We start from the raw sequence: 17,150 nt of genomic DNA on the forward strand, positions 1-17,150 counted from the left end.
ATGTTTGACAAATTTGCTGGAATTCTTTGAGGATGTAATGAGCAGGGTGACTAGGGGGAACCAGTGGATGTGGTGTATTTGGATTTCCCGAAGGCATTCGATAAGGTGCCACATAAAAGGTTGCTGCACAAGATAAAAGTTCACGGGGTTGGGGGTAATATATTAGCATGGATAGAGGATTGGCTAACTAACAGAGTCGGGATAAATGGGTCATTTTCTGGTTGGCAAACAGTAACGAGTGGATCGGTGTTGGGGCCTCAAGTATTTCCAATCTATATTAATGATTTGGATGAAGGGACTGAGTGTAATGTAGCCAAGTTTGCTGATGATACTAGGATGGGTGAGAAAGCAAGTTGTGAGGAGGACACAAAACATATGTAAAGGGATATAGGCAGGCTAAGTGAGTGGGCAAAAATTTGGCAGGTGGAGTATAATGTTGGAAAGTGTGAGGTCATGCACTTTGGCAGAAAACATCAAACAAGTTATTATTTAAATGGAGAAATATTGCAAAGTGCTGTAGTACAGCAGGACCTGGGGATACTTGTGCATGAAACACAAAAATTTAATATTCAGGTACAGCAAGTAATCAGGAAGGCAAATGGAATGTTTGCCTTTATTGCAAGGGGGATGGAGTATAAAAGCAGAGAAGTCCTGCTACAACTGTACAGGGTATTGGTGAGGCCACACCTAGAGTACTGCATGCAGTTTTAGTCTCCTTATTTAAGGAGGGATATACTTGCATTGGAGTCTGTTCAAAGAAGGTTCACTCGGTCGATTCCTCAGATGAAGGGGTTGACTTATGAAGAAAGGTTGAGTAGGTTGGGCCTGTACTCATTAGAATTCAGAAGAATGAGAGATGATCTTATTGAGACATATAAGACAATGAGGGGGCTCGACAAGGTAGATGCAGAGAGGATGTTTCCACTCATGGGGAATCTAGAACTAAAGGGCACAATTTTAGAATAACGGGTCGCCCATTTAAAACTGAGATGAGGAGGAATTTTTTCTGAGGGTTGTAAATCGGTGGAAATCTCTGCCCCAGAGAGCTGTGGAGGCTGGGTCATTGAATATATTTACGGTGGAGATAGACAGATTTTTGAGCAATAAGGGAGTAAAGGGTTATGGGGAGTGGGCAGGGAAGTGGAGCTGAGTCCATGATCAGATCAGCCAAATGGCCTGCTCCTGCTCCTATTTCTTATGTTCTTAACCAACGACATAGGTAGAATTAGGAATGAGGTTCTGCTGAGGGAGTTTGAGGAGTTGGGGTCCTCAAAGGTAATAATATCTGGATTGTTACCTGAGCCTCGTGCCAATTGGCATAGGGACAAGCAAATTGTAAACGTTTCTATAGGTATGTAAATAGGAAGAGATTAGTGAAAGTAAATGTCGGTCCATTAGAGGCAGAGACAGGAGAAATTATTATGGGCAATAAGGAACTGGCAGAGACATTAAACAAATACTTTATATCTGTCTTCACGGTAGAAGACACCAAAAACATTCCGGAAATAGAGGGGAACCAAGGGTCTATAGAGAATGAGGAACTTAAAGAAATGAGTGTAAGTAAAGACATAGTACTGGAGAAATGAATGGGATGAAGTGGTGACAAATCCCCTGGACCTGATGACTTGCATCCTCAGGTTTTAAAAGAGGTAGCTACAGAGATAGTGGATGCACTGGTATTAAATCTTCCAGAATTCCCTAGATTTTGGAACAGTCCTCAAAAATTGGAAAGTAGAAAACATAACACCGCTATTTAGGAAAGAAGTTAACTGGACATCAGTAGCAGGAAAAATACTAGAATCTATTATTAGGAACGTGGTGACAGGGCACATAGAAAATCATAATATCATTTGGCAGAGATTTTATGGAAGGGAAATCGTGTTTGACAAATCATTTTTTGAAAATATCATAAGTAGACTGGTGTGATATATTCAGAGCACAGCACACACACCTTTCTATAATGGCAGACAGCATCTCAGAAGTTCTGGAAGCTTCTGGTCAGCTGACTCATTTATTCACCTTTAGTTGCAGTAACACAATATATCCACATCCACAGTGTGGCGCTACAACATTGCAAGCTTCCTGATATAACTTCTTTATTAAGGAGGGAGAAATGTAATTATAACAAACATCATACATAACTTGCATGTTTATACATAACAAAGGATATGGACTTATTTTGCCATATTTACAAATTTAACTTAACCACTTGTTTTCTGTTTCGAAGAGGATACCTTCGCTCTCGAACTGAACCTTCCAAACATGGTGTCAAATTTAAACTCATTCGAGGCTCATCCTGAGGAACGTTTTCTTCCAAGGGATTTCCTTGATTTTCATTTGAACTCACTCTAACTTCAGACTCTTTGTTATCCTGACTTGGACTCGGACTTAAATTCTGCTTTTCTCTTGGATTTGTTTCCAGTACATTGGATGTAGGATATGCTATGGGTGTATCAAAACTATCTGATGAGTCAGAAATAATTGAATCATTTCTACCTTCAACTCCTTCCATGTCTGTAGGTAAAATATGATCAATATGAACAAACTTAACCTGTCCATTATCAAACATCTTGACCTAATATGTGCGAAGACCACATCGCTTCACTACTCTTCCAAGTAACCACTTTAACCATTTATGGTGATGGTTCTTCACTCTCACTTTCTGATTTAATTTCACACTTCTCTCTTTTACTCTACCTCTATCATGATTATCTTTCTGTCTTAATTGCGTTTCTTCTGCGGACTGTGCCAAATTTGGTTTTAACAACGACAATCTGGTTCGTGGCTGTCGTTTGAGAAACAACTCTGCTGGTGTTCTACCAGTAGTTGTGTGAGGAGTATTATGATACGTAATCAAAAAATTAGCCAATTTGTGATCCAATGACAACTGTCGTTTCTTTGGATTTGGATCTAACATTTATTTTCTGAGAGCACGTTTTACAATTTGTACAGTGCGCTTTGCTGCACTATTCGAAGCAGGATGGTACGGTGGAACCTTGGTATGTTTCACACCATTTTTGCTCATGAACTGTGCAAATTCTTCTGAACAAAATTGTGGTCCATTATCCGAAACAATTTCTTCTGGGAGGCCAAATGAAGAAAATAAACTCGGCAAAATGTCCAATGTTTTACTTGTTATTTTCCACATTGGGAATACCTCGACCCACTTCGAATGGCTATCAATCACATTGAACAATTATTGTCCTTCTAGCCCAGCAAAATCAACATGTAGCCTTTGCCACACCTTGGGAGGCCATTTCCATGGCTGTAATGGAACTGATGGTGGTTGTTTGCTTACCGATTGACATGTCGTATACTGACGACTGATGTACTCTATACCTTTATCAAGACCTGGCCAGCATAAGTAACTGCATCCAAAACCCTTGGTCAGGCACATTCCCAGGTGCAGGTCATGGAGGTCTCCCAATAATTTGGACCTGAATTTATTTGGTATAACCACTCTTGCACCCCACATGATACAATCTTTATTGCTACCGTTTTGGATACTGTTGGGGGGGGATGACTCACCAGGGGAGGGCAGCAGCAGCCAAGTTCCTGGCACCATGGGTGACTCTGCTGCAATGGAGGGCAGGAAAAAGAGTGGGAGAGATATAGTGGTAGGGGATTCTATTATAAGGGGAATAGATAGATGTTTCTGTGGCCACAATCGAGACTCCAGGATAGTATGTTGCCTCCCTGGTGCAAGGGTCAAGGATGTCTCGGAGCGGCTGCAGGACATTTTGGAGGGGGAGGGTGAACAGCCAGTTGTCGTGGTGCATATAGGTACCAACGATATAGGTACAAAATGGGATGAGGTCCGACAAGATGAATTTAGGGAGCTAGGAGTTAAATTTAAAAAGTAGGACCTCAAAGGTAGTAATCTCAGGATTGCTACCAGTGCCACGTGCTATTCAGAGTAGGAATTGCAGGATAGCTAAGATGAATATGTGGCTTGAGGAATGGTGCAAGAGGGAGGGGTTCAAATTCCTGGGACATTGGAACCGGTTCTGGGGGAGGTGGGATCAGTACAAACCGGACGGTCTGCACCTGGGCAGGACCGGAACCAATGTCCTCGGGGGAGTGTTTATTAGTTTAACCCCTCCCCAACAGCACTAATATGACAGGGGGATGGGAACCTATGCAGGGGAGACAGAGGGAAGTAGAATGAGGGCAGAAGCAAAAGATAGAAAGGAGAAAAGTAAAAGTGGAGGACAGAGAAACCCAAGGCAAAAATCAAACTGGACCACATTACAGCAAAATTCGAAAGGGGCAAAGTGTGTTAAAAAGACAAGCCTGAAGGCCCTGTGCCTCAATGCAAGGAGTATTCGTAATAAGGTGGACGAATTAACTGCGCAGATAGGATGCAATTGGCATGACGGAGACATGGCTCCAGGGTGACCAAGGCAGGGAACTCAACATCCAGGGGTATTCAACAATCAGGAAGGATAGACAGAAAGGAAAAGGAGATGGGGCAGCGTTGCTGGTTAAAGAGGAAATTAACTCATTAGTAAGGAAGATGTGGAATCTGTATGGGTAGAGCTGCGGAACACCCAAGGGCAGAAAACGCGAGTGGGAGTTGTGTACAGACCACCAAACAGTAGTAGTGAGGTTGGGGACAGCATCAAACAAGAAATTAGGGATGTGTGCAATAAAGGTACAGCAGTTATCATGGGCGACTTTAATCTACATATAGATTGGGCTAATCAAACTGTTAGCAATACGGTGGAGGAGGATTTCCTGGAGTGTATTAGGGATGGTTTTCTAGACCAATATGTCGAGGAACCAACTGGAGGGCTGGCCATCCTAGACTGGGTGGTGTGTAATGAGAAAGGACTAATTAACAATTTTGTTGTGCGAGGCTCCTTGGGAAAGAGTGACCATAATATGGTAAAATTTTTTATTAAGCTGGAGAGTAACACAGTTAATTCAGAAACTCGGGTCCTGAAGTTAGGGAAAGGTAACTTTGATGGTATGAGACATGAATTGGCTAGAATAGACTGGCGAATGATACTTAAAGGGTTGACGGTGGATAGGCAATGGGAAACATTTAAAGATCACATGGATGAACTTCAACAATTGTACATCCTGGTCTGGAGTAAAAATAAAACTGGGAACGTGGCTCAACCGTGGCTAACAAGGGAAAGTAAAGATAGTGTTAAATCCAAGGAAGAGGCATATAAATTGTCCAGAAAAAGCAGCAAACCTGAGGACTGATAGAAATTTTGAATTCAGCAGAGGAGGACAAAGGGTTTAATTAGGAGGGGGAAAATAGAGTATGAGAGGAAGCTTTACTGCAAAAGCTTCGATAGATATGTGAAGAGAAAAAGATTAGTGAAGACAAATGTAGGTCCCTTGCAGTCAGAATCAGGTGAATTTATAATGAGGTACAAAGAAATGGCAGACCAATTGAACAAATACTTTGGTTCTGTCTTCACGAGGGAAGACACAAATAACCTTCCGGAAATACTGGGGATCGAGGGTCTAGTGAGAAGGAGGAACTGAAGGAAATACTTATTAGTCAGGAAATTGTATTAGGGAAATTGATGGGATTGAAGGCCGATAAATCCCCAGGGCCTGATAGTCTGCATCCCAGAGTACTTAAGGAAGTGTCCCTAGAAATAGTGGCTGCATTGGTGATCATTTTCCAGCAGTCTGTCGACTCTGGATCAGTTCCTATGGACTGGAGGGTAGCTAATGTAACACCACTTTTTAAGAAAGGAGGGAGAGAGAAAACGGGTAATTATAGACTGATTAGCCTCACACCAGTAGTGGGGAAAATGTTGGAATCAATAATTAAAGATGAAATAACAGCGCATTTGGAAAGCAGTGACAGGATCGGTCCAAGTCAGCATGGATTTATGAAAGGGAAATCATGCTTGACGAATATTCTGGAATTTTTTGAGGATGTAACGAGTAGAGTGGACAAGGGAGAACCAGTGGATGTGGTGTATTTGGACTTTTAAAAGGCTTTTGACAAGGTCCCACACAAGAGATTGGTGTGCAAAATTAAAGCACATGGTATTGGGGGTAATGTATTGACGTGGATAAAGAACTGATTGGCAGACAGGAAGCAGAGAGTCGGGATAAACAGGTCTTTTTCAGAATGGCAGGGAGTGACTAGTGTGGTGCCACAGGGCTCAGTTCTGGGACACCAACTATTTACAATATACATCGGTGATTTAGATGAAGGAATTGAGTGTTATATCTCCAAGTTTGCAGATGACACTAAGCTGGATGGCGGTGTGAGCTCTGAGGAAGATGCTAAGAGGCTGCAGGGTGACTTGGACAGGTTAGGTGAGTGGGCAAATGCATGGCAGATGCAGTATAATGTGGATAACTGTGAGGTTATCCATTTTGGTGGCAAAAACACGAAGACGGAATATTATCTGAATGGCGGCAGATTAGGAAAAGGGGAGGTGCAACGAGACCCAGGTGTCATGGTACATCAGTCATTGAAAATTGGCTTACAGGTACAGCAGGCGGTGAAGGCGGCAAATGGCATGTCGGACTTCATAGCTAGGGGATTTGAGTATAGGAGCAGGGAGGTCTTACTGCAGTTGAACAGGGCCTTGGTGATGCTTCACCTGGAATATTGTGTTCAGTATTGGTCTCCTAATGTGAGGAAGGACATTCTTGCTATTGAGGAATGCAGCAAAGGTTCACCAGACTGATTCCCGGGATGGCAGGACTGACATATGAGGAGAGACTGGATCGACTGGGCCTGTATTCACTGGAAGGATGAGAGGGGATCTCGTAGAAACATATAAGATTCTGACGGGACTGGACAGGTTCGATGCAGGAAGAATGTTTCCGATGTTGGGGAAGTCCAGAACCAAGGAACACAGTCTTAGGATAAGGGGTAGGCCATTTAGGACTGAGATGAGGAGAAACTTCTTCACTCAGAGACTTGTTAACCTGTGGAATTCTCTACTGCAGAGAGTTGTTGATGCCAGTTCGTTGGACGTACTCAAGAGGGAGTTAGATATTGCCCTTATGGTTAAAGGGATCAAGGGGTATGGAGAGAAAGCAGGAAAGGGGTACTGAGATAATGATCAGCCATGATCTTATTGAATGGTGGTGCAGGCTGGAAGGGCCGAATGCCCTACTCCTGCACCTATTTTCTATGTTTCTGTATGACTGATAATTCATTCCATCGAATGAAGATTAGATGAATATCTTTGTCTGTTATCTGGTTTAGCCATCCATTTGCAATATAATCATACACCTTTGACATCACTGGGTCACGTTTGGTTGCTCTACCAATCTCTTCGGCTGTGACTGGCAGTTCAACAATGTATGAAAAATAAAACACCACTTCCCTATCTGATGTAACTTTTGATGGGGAAGGCAATCTAGACATAGCATCAGCATTACTGTGATCCGCTGATCATCTGTATTCAATATCATATGTATATGCTGACAAAATCAAAGCCCATCTCCGCATTCGGGCTGCAGCTCATGTTGGAACTGGGGACTTTGGATGGAGGATTGCTGTTAGGGGCTTATTGTCCGTAACGATGGTAAATTTACGACCAGAAAAGTATTTGTGGAACTTCTTGACTCCAAAAATTTATGCCAAAGCTTCCCTTTCAATTTGCGCATAATTACGCTCACTGGCACTGAGAGTGCGTGAAGCAAAAGCAATTGGTCTCTCCTCCCAACTACGTAATACATGAGAGATTACTGCCTCAACTCCATACGGAGAGGCATCACATGCTTGCTTAATCTCCTTAGATATGTCATAGTGAACTAACATGGTGCTCCTACCAATTTGCTTTTACACTCTTTCAATGCTGTATCGCATTCTTCTGACCACTTCCAATGGACCTGTTTTTTCAAAAGTTCATTCAGTGGATGTAATACTGTAGCCAAATTTGGTAGGAACTTCCCATATAGTTCAAAAAACCCAAAAATGATCGAAGTTCAGTGACATTCCTGGGAGTGAGTGCATTTCTGATTGCATCCAGCTTTCCGATGGTTGGATGTAAACCATCTTTGTCAACTCTGTACCCTAAGTGCTCCAATGAGTTTTTAAATAACTCACACTTACGAGCAGACACTCGTACTCTGTGCTTCTCTAGCCATTTTAGGACTTCATTCAGTATGTTATGAATTTGCTTATTTGGTGCTGAAATTAGTATGTCATCCAAATAACATACTACCCCTTCAATACCTTGCAAAATCTGGTTCATCACCCCTTGGAATATGGCAGGGGCAGAAGACACTCCAAACGGTAACCTATTAAATTGATATAGGCCTTGATGAGTATTTATAGTCAAGCATGACTTGGACTCCTCATCTAGTTCAAGCTGTAAGTAGGCATTCATAAGATCCAGTTTTGAGAAGATCTGACCACCTGTCAGTGTTGCGAACAAATTTTCTACATTTGGCAATGTATTGGGGACATTACCCTCTAGAACCTGGTTTACGGTTACTTTATAATCACCACACAATCTTACCTTACCATCAGACTTGGGTACCACAACAATGGGTGTAGCCCAATTACATCGTTCTATCTTAGAAATAATGTTCTCAGTCTCTAGTCTTTTGAGTTCTTGCTCAACTTTCTCCTTGAGTGCATATGGTATGGAACGTGGCTTGTAGTAAACCGATCTAGCATCCTTCTGTACCCTGACACTCGCCTTGAAGCCTTGGATCGGACTGCCTGTTTCGCAGAACACCTTCAGATAACTTTTGATAACATCATCCATTGATGCAAATCTCGTTTCAACACACAAAATCTCTCTCCAATCCAACTTCAGTGATCTCAACCAATTTCTTCCTAGTAAGGCAGACTTGTCTCCTTTTACTACTATTAGAGGCAAGTTCTGAAATTGATCCTTGTATTTCACCGGTACGATGATACAACCTGCCACAGGAATGTTCTCTCCCGAGTATCCTCTCAGCTCCATCTTGGATTTCTCCAATGGGAAATCACACAATTTGTTGAGGTAAAGCGACTCCAGTACAACACTCACAGGTGCACCTGTGTCAAATTCCATTGGTATCTTGAATCCTGCAACCTCTATGTGGATTTTTATACTTTTCGAATCGCTGTCCATTAACCTCGTGCTCCTGATGACGTGGACCTCTAACCTCTGCTCGTCCTGTTGTTGCTGTTCCATGCTATTTAGTCTTTGGGGATTTCTACTCATTGCTTTGAAAACTGAACTCTCATAGCTTTGAAAGCTATGGTTTACCCTTCAGGTCTGCATGCCTTCGCAAGATGCCCAGTCTTTCTGCAGAAGAAACACTCTACCTTCACATATGGACAACTTTGAGCAATGTGTTGTCCCAGGCACCTATAGCATGACTTTGGTGCTCTGTTAGAATTTCCAGTTTCTGAGACTTTGGGCCCCCACCGCCTTTTACTTTGAACCTGCAGGCGATTCACCTCGGTTGACTGACGACCGTAATTATTATGAAATTCTCGGGAATATTGATCGACCATGCCCATCGACCTCGCTGTCTGGCGAGCAATCTCAAAAGTCAAGCCATCCGTCGTCAATAACTTTCTTCTGATCGCATCATTTTTCATCCCACAAACAAAACGGTCCCGCAATGCTCAGTTTTGAAAAGTTCCGAAATTACAGTGAATAGATAGCTTTTTTAATGCTGCAGTGTAATCACTGATACTTTCATCAGTCTTTTGATTTCGTATACCGAAACGATAGCTTTCAGCAATTTCTAACGGTTTGGGGTTATAGTGCTGCTCCAACTTCGTTAAAATCTCTAAGCGTTGTGTCCTTTGGCTCATCAGGCACAAGCAGATTTATCAGTGTTTCATACAATTCAGGACCCGCTTCCGATAAGAAGATCGCTCTCTTACGTTCCAACAAAGCCCGGTTCTGATCAGCATTCTCTGGAACTTCGATTATATTATTTGCAGTGAAATACATTTCTAGCCGGTCCACATATGCCTTAAACCTTTCCTGGTAGCGTTTATATTCACCTGAGTGTCCCATTACTGCAATGGGTGCTGTCATTTTGTCTCTGCAGTGGAGACAGTGTGCTTGTTTTTTTTTAACCTCGGATTTTGTAGCTATTTCCAAAGACAGAGAAGCTTCCACAGTCTCTCGGTCGGCTGGCTGAATCCTTCACCAACAAAATTTCAGCTTTATATCATTTGAAAAATCTCGTCGCTAAATGTGATATATTCACAGAGCACAGCACACACAGCTTTCTACAATGGCAGACAGCATCTCAGAAGTTCTGGAAGCTTCTGGTCAGCTGACTCATTTATTCACCTTTAGTTGCAGTTAACACAATATGTCCACATCCACAGTGTGGAACTACAACATTACAAGCTTACAGACATTATAACTGGATGAGGAGGATGCAATGTATTTGTATTTTCAAAAAGCATTCGATAAGGTGCCACACAAGATGTTATTAACACAATTAGGACTCATGGGATTGGGGGTAATATATTGGCATGGATTGAGGATTGGTTAATGGACAGAAAACAGAGTAACAACAAACAGGACTTTTTGAGTTGGCAGGCTGTAACTAGCGGGGTACCGCAAGGATCGGTGCTGGGGCCTCAGCTATTTACAATCTATATTAATGACTTGGATGAAGGGACTGAGTGTAAGGTATCCAAGTTTGTTGTTGATGCACAGTTATGTGGGAAAGTAAGCTGTGAGGAGGACGCAACGAGGCTGTCGAGAGATATAAACAGGTTGACTGAGTGGGCAAGAACATGGCAAATGGAATACAATGTGGGTAAGTGTGAAGTGTGTAGGAAAAATAAAGTAGCAGAATATTTTTTGAATTGAGAGAGACTGGGAGGTGTTTGCACTCAGAGTGACTTGGTGTCCTTGTATATGAATCACAGAAAGTTTATATGCAGGTGTACATCAAGCAATTAGGAAAGCCAATGGTATGTTAGCTTTTGTTACAAAGAGATTAGAGTATAAGAGTAAATAAGTCTTACTGCAATTATACAAGGCATTGGTGAGGCCACACCTGGAGTGCTGTGTACAGTTCTGGTCTCCTTACCTAAGGAAAGACAAACTTGTCTTACAAGGGAGTGCAGCGAAGGTTCAATTGGCTGGTTCCTGGGATGAGATGATTGCCCTCTGACAAGAGATTAAGTAGACTCGGCCTATATTCCCTCGAGTTTAGAAGAATGAGATGTATAAAATTCTTATGGGGCTTGACATGCTTAATGCTGAGATGTTTCCCGTGGAGAATCTGGAACATGGGGCTCACAATCTCAAAATAAAGGGTCGGCCATTTGGGACTGAGATGAGGAGAAATTTCTTCACTCACAGGGTTGTGAATCTTTGGAATTCTCTACCCCAGAAAGCTGTGGATGCTCACTGGTTGAGTATATTCAAGGCAGAGTTCGATACATTTTTGGGAACGAATGGAATTAAGGGAAATGGGGTCAGTGCGGGAAGGTGGAGTCGAGGTTGAAGATAGGCCATGAACTTGTTGAATGGTGGAGCAGGCTCAAAGGGCCAAATGTCCTACTCAAAGGGCCAAATGGCCTACTCCAACTCTTATTTCTTATTTCTTGTCAGGGATTTTGTATTTGCTCTCCAGCCCCTCTTTTGTTAGGCTGACTCCATTCCCTAGCCAAAAATATGGATTGTCACTGCCAGAGACGGATTACCACCCTGGACTACCGGGCCCAGTGCTAAAATGGGACCTCTGGTAAAACCTGCCATAATTAGAGTAGTCAACCATCCGGCATTGACTTGGAGTCTCCAGGAATGCAAGATTTATCTCCCGGGCACAGCTGCAAGCAACACGGGAGAAAATCGGGATCTTGGAATTTCTCGCGTGAAGCTCAGTTGATCGGGTAGGTCCTTCACTTCAGTGGGGATCTGCATCACTTTCTGTCCTGGAGCAGCTGAAAAGACTCGCGCTCAGTTTAAAATTATTAACAGCATTGCAGAAGTTGCTCATGACTTGTCAATTCAACAGTACACTGAAGACTATCCGTGCCAAAATGTTCAGCCATTTTTGAGCTGTGGAAGTGAATTGAAAGCAAGTTCACCTACAAAAGTGGGAAGTCCCATGTTTGATCCCATTTCTATGATGTTAGCATGACATCAGCTCGATGGCTGTTCAGGCTTTGCCATGTTAAACAGACCATCAACTGTTGCAACCTAAGTCTCTCTAAGTTTCAGAGGAGCAGGTATAAGAGCAGAAAATCAGAGGAATAAGGGCGAGTGGGGGAGGGTGGTTGTGATTGCCAGGCAGTAATTTTTTGGTGTTTTCAGAAATTACTCTTATTATCTTTTTAGTTATGTTCTGTGGCACTAGTGAAGGACAGTTTTATTGACTTTTCTGTCTGATATTTTTTTGAGTTGGTGGCAGATGTCTTGGCAGTTACAGTACGCTCCATGTAATGATGCATGAGGACATCTTTACTGAGAGATTAATCATTGCAACATCATAATTGCACATTTAGTTGATCCAGATATGTTTTATTATAAACTGTGAGTCACCCTCACAAACTAACAAGACTTGCTTGGAGCCACCATTTTGTAAACACTTCAGCCATTCATTATATAACAAATCAAAATGTTTCTTCCAATAGCTGAAATGATCATGCTGCCAATAGTCACATAGAATAACAGTGATGGCTCTACAATTGTACATGTGTCCGACACAAATGTGATACAATGACATTGCGATGCTGAATTAGCAGGCAGTTCTGCAGATTATTCAACGTATAGTAAAACTTTACCACCTTATAATTTCAAAGCACAATGGATTTTAGTTGTCACTATTCACATGCCTCTTCTCCCCCCCCCCTGCCCACCCCCCCTCTATTATATTGGGTTGATGGTAAATGTGTGAAGGTGTCTTGCTGCATCAATTCATGGTATATACATGAGCAATGCATTGTTCCTAACATGACATCTGCCACCAACTCAAAAAAGGGAGTGAAGTTGGAAGAGGCCTGGAAACAGTCAGAATAACCCTATTGTATTCACGTTTGCTAATGAAGTTTATATTAAAAAAAACAGCTTTTGCGATCAACTGTTCTAATTTATTTTTATTTTTTTTCCAGTTTGCAAATATGCATGTCACAAGAAATGTGAGTCAAAGGTAAGTGAGAACAAAAATAGATTACTTTATTTGTAATTTTTTGCAGAGCAAATAAGTTAATCTGTGGAACATTCTACACTCCGTTTCGTTCACTGCAATTCAGGAAGAAAGAAAGGATAGAACTTGGATTTTATATGACGTTTTTCACGACTGCGGTGTCCCGAAGTGCTTTTGTTGTGTAGTCATTGTTGTAATGTAGGAAACATGGCAGCCAATTTGTGCACAGCAAGGTCTTACAAACAGCAATAAGATACATAACGAGATAATCTGTTTAATGATGATGGTTGAGGGATAAATATTGACCACGACACTAGGAGAACAACTTCTTGAAAATAATGCCATGGGATTACGTCCATCTGAGAGGGCAGACATGGTTTAACTTCTCATCTGAAAGGCTGCACTTCCAACAATGTAACATTCCCTCAGTGCTGCACTGAAGTGACAGCCTGGGTTAGGTGCTCAAATCTCTAGAGTGAGACTTGAACCCACAGCCTTCTAACTCGGATGAGAATGCTGCCACTGAGCCATGGTTGATATGCAATACAGTACGTTTTAGTAACTTGAGTGAGATAGACACAAGGGGCCCAAATTTCCCCATGAGATGCACTGTTTTTTTGGTGTAACTTGATTTTTCTGGTGTATCTTTTGAGTTGCAAATATGGCCATTTAATTTGCGCCAGTGTCAGTGAGTTAGTTAGGTTTTTTGTTAGGTCAGTTTTTTTTTTCACAGACGTCCATATTGGTCAGAAGGATTTTTTTTGGTGCTGCTTCTGAGGTAAAATGTCGGCCGGGGGCTCAGAGGTGCGCTGAAAAAACAGAGGGCCAATTTTGGGCCCAAGATCTCTAAACTAATTGGTGTGGTGGAACAGTAGTTCTGATAAGCAGTTTTTGCTCAATACATGGATGAGATAAAATATGATCATTTGATTGACTGAGAATTTGGATAAGAAAAAGTTAATTATGTAACATGTTGGAGCACCAATTTACTCTACCGTACAGAGGGGGATGGAAATGTGCTAACCCGCACTGCCAAGCTGTTGATATCAGCTGACTTTGTGGTAAGGCACACGTTGGAGTGGACAGATGCCTGCCCACAGGATAAGATTGAGTGAAGAGTCATTCCTACACTGCTAACAAGTGCTCTTCTCCCCCCGCCCCCCCCGACCAGTGCCTCTCTCTTCCCTGCCCCCCACCAGCCCCTCTCTCTTGCCCCCCCCACAGCCACGCTCACTTCCTCGCCCCCCTCACCCCCAGCGCCTCTCTCTTCCCCGCCCCCCCAGCGTGCGTATCTCTTCCCCGCGCCCAGCCCCTCTCTCTTCCCCCACCCCAGCGCCTCGCTCCTCTCACTCTTCCCACCCCCCAGCCTCTCACACTTCCCACCCCCCAGCCTCTCACACTTCCCACCCCCCAGCCTCTCACACTTCCCACCCCCCAGCCTCTCTCACTTCCCACCCCCCAGCCTCTCACTCTTCCCACCCCCCAGCCTCTCACTCTTCCCAGCCCCCAGCCTCTCACTCTTCCCAGCCCCCAGCCTCTCACTCTTCCCAGCCCCCAGCCTCTCACTCTTCCCAGCCCCCAGCCTCTCACTCTTCCCAGCCCCCAGCCTCTCACTCTTCCCAGCCCCCAGCCTCTCACTCTTCCCAGCCCCCAGCCTCTCACTCTTCCCAGCCCCCAGCCTCTCACTCTTCCCACCCCCCAGCCTCTCACTCTTCCCACCCCCCAGCCTCTCACTCTTCCCACCCCCCAGCCTCTCACTCTTCCCACCCCCCAGCCTCTCACTCTTCCCACCCCCCAGCCTCTCACTCTTCCCACCCCCCAGCCTCTCACTCTTCCCACCCCCCAGCCTCTCACTCTTCCCACCCCCCAGCCTCTCACTCTTCCCACCCCCCAGCCTCTCACTCTTCCCACCCCCCAGCCTCTCACTCTTCCCACCCCCCAGCCTCTCACTCTTCCCACCCCCCAGCCTCTCACTCTTCCCACCCCCCAGCCTCTCACTCTTCCCACCCCCCAGCCTCTCACTCTTCCCATCCCCCAGCCTCTCACTCTTCCCACCCCCCCGCCTCCCTCTCTTCCCCACACCCCCAGCCTCTCTCTCTTTCCCTGTCCCCCCACCAGCCGCTCTCTCTCTCTCTCTCTCTCTCTCTCTCTCTCTCTCTCTCTCTCTCTCTCTCTCTCTCTCTCTCTCTCTCTCTCTCTCTCTCTCTCCACCCCCCCCCCCCCTCAGCTCTGGCGGGTGGGGAGGGGAAAGAGAGTTGGAGCCTCAGCTCCTGCTTCTCAGCACCACGTAGAGGGAATAATTCAGCCAGGAAGGGGGCGGGGTTTGATGGGGCAGGGCTCGTCACATGTCTGTCAAAAATGTGCAGTACGGGCAGTCTGGGTTGGGGACAGCTGTCTGTCAAAAAAAGTGCAGTACAAATAGTTAGTCCAATTTTTTTTAAAAAAGTCCGACCTGCATAACAATTGACTGATGGGCTAACGTTATGTGCTACAATTTTAAAACAATGCAAGTTAAAACCAAGAGCAATAAAATCTGCAGGAACAAACCTTATGGATACTTTCCTTCAAAGCCCATGTTGACTCACTTCACTAATCTGTCCATGGTGGCCATCTGCTTCTCCAATATGGAGCCCAGAGCTGTTTGAACTTCCAGCAAAACTGCAAAGCCCGTAAACATGGCCACCTGTTGAGGGTCCAGAAGCAGCATTCGCTGCAGGTGACTGCACCTTGCCAGGGTAGACTGCAGTGTGCTGATGCCAACAGGCCGTCCAGTACATCACACAACTGCATGGTTGAGGCCAGCAGTTTCCTTTTTGTTGCTGGGTCCAGGAAGTCCTCCTCTCTGTCCTCTTCAGCAGAGTTGGTCGAGGACCTCGCTCTCTGACGAGATCTCTTCTGGGCTGTTCCTTCCACCAGCCCCTGCTGATCCTCACTGGTGCTGGGTATGTCACCAAGTGCAGATCCTACTAGCTCAGTATCACAACCAAGTGGAGTGTCAGTGTCTGAGCTGGTGCCGGGGAGGGATGGAGTGTGTGACGGTGCATCCTCGGTAGGCTTGTCCTCCTCGGAGGTATCTTCCGCAGTTGCTTCTTGCTGCCAAGAAGGGCCTGGAAGAAAGAGAAAAAGGGACGAGTTCGGTTGGAAGATAGAAGCTGGATATTTGCAGGTGACCGTCTTGAGAAAGCAGCTTGAAGTTGTGATGGTTGCTGATTATTTGCTGAGGTGAATGAAGGGCTATAGTTAATAGGCAGGCACTTTGCTGAGGTAAGCACCAGCCTATTCTTCCCTGACACTGAGTATGAGCCATATACTCCCATCCCAGGTATCTTGCTCTGCTTGGGACTCTTTCCTGGTCCTGGTCTTCCCCGTCACTGTCTTGTCCTGCAGAAAGAGTGAGAGAGAGTTAGTGTGCGCCTGTTAAAAAGGTAAGTGGTAATGTGTGAGACTTGTGCATGCATTAGGCAATGGAGAAGGAACAAGATGGAGTGAGGATGGGGAATTAATGAATGGAAAGGCAAATGTGTGTAATGTGAAGTGAAGGTGGTCTGCTGGGAGGAGTTGGTGGATGTGCAAGTTGTCAGATGAGAGAAGAGAATGGTGTTGAAGTGTGGTGTGAAGAAAGGAAGGTAAGTTTGTAATGAGAGAGCACTTTTGATTGCATGTTGAAGGATGTAGTGGTGAGAATGAGGCTAAAAGAAGTGTTGAGAGGTGGAGCTGTACCCACCCTTGCTGCTCTTGTGAAGACCGTACACTAACTACATTGAAACGAGACACTGGGGGAGATGCTGGTGGCACTAACCCTCTGTGATCTCTGTCCAAGCCTGCTTGACGGTGAGCTTGGGGTGCTCCTGCAGCTGCTGGGGGAACACTGTCTTCCTCCTTGGCCTGACTTCACCCACGAGGACCCCAGGGCATCAGCAGAAAAATGGGGGATAAACTTTCGACTGATACAATAAAAATGATATCTTGGGGATATATCGGGACTTGGTGCAATTTAGGACACAGGCAGCCAAGTTTTGAACAACTTGAATTTTTATAGCATTCATTATGTGCAGAGAAAAATCTCAGCATTTCACAAAGCAGTG

The 17,150-nt window shown here is 44.4% G+C and overlaps 1 protein-coding gene across 7 annotated transcripts in view; it reads left to right on the forward strand.

Moving 5' to 3' along the window:
• LOC139264547 (tensin-3-like) overlaps positions 1-17,150 on the forward strand; it is a 548,053-nt gene that overhangs the window by 191,950 nt on the left and 338,953 nt on the right. For 6 of the 7 annotated variants that reach the window (XM_070881176.1, XM_070881175.1, XM_070881177.1 and 3 more), the window contains one exon: positions 13,031-13,068. The exons of the other annotated variant lie outside the window; for it this stretch is intronic. In XM_070881176.1, coding sequence (XP_070737277.1) covers positions 13,031-13,068 — 38 coding nt within the window. The remainder of the gene's footprint in view (positions 1-13,030; positions 13,069-17,150) is intronic. 7 annotated transcript variants of the gene reach the window in all.

Source organism: Pristiophorus japonicus, chromosome 5 (genome assembly GCF_044704955.1).
Source record: "Pristiophorus japonicus isolate sPriJap1 chromosome 5, sPriJap1.hap1, whole genome shotgun sequence".
In the NCBI taxonomy this organism is placed as follows: domain Eukaryota; kingdom Metazoa; phylum Chordata; class Chondrichthyes; family Pristiophoridae; genus Pristiophorus; species Pristiophorus japonicus.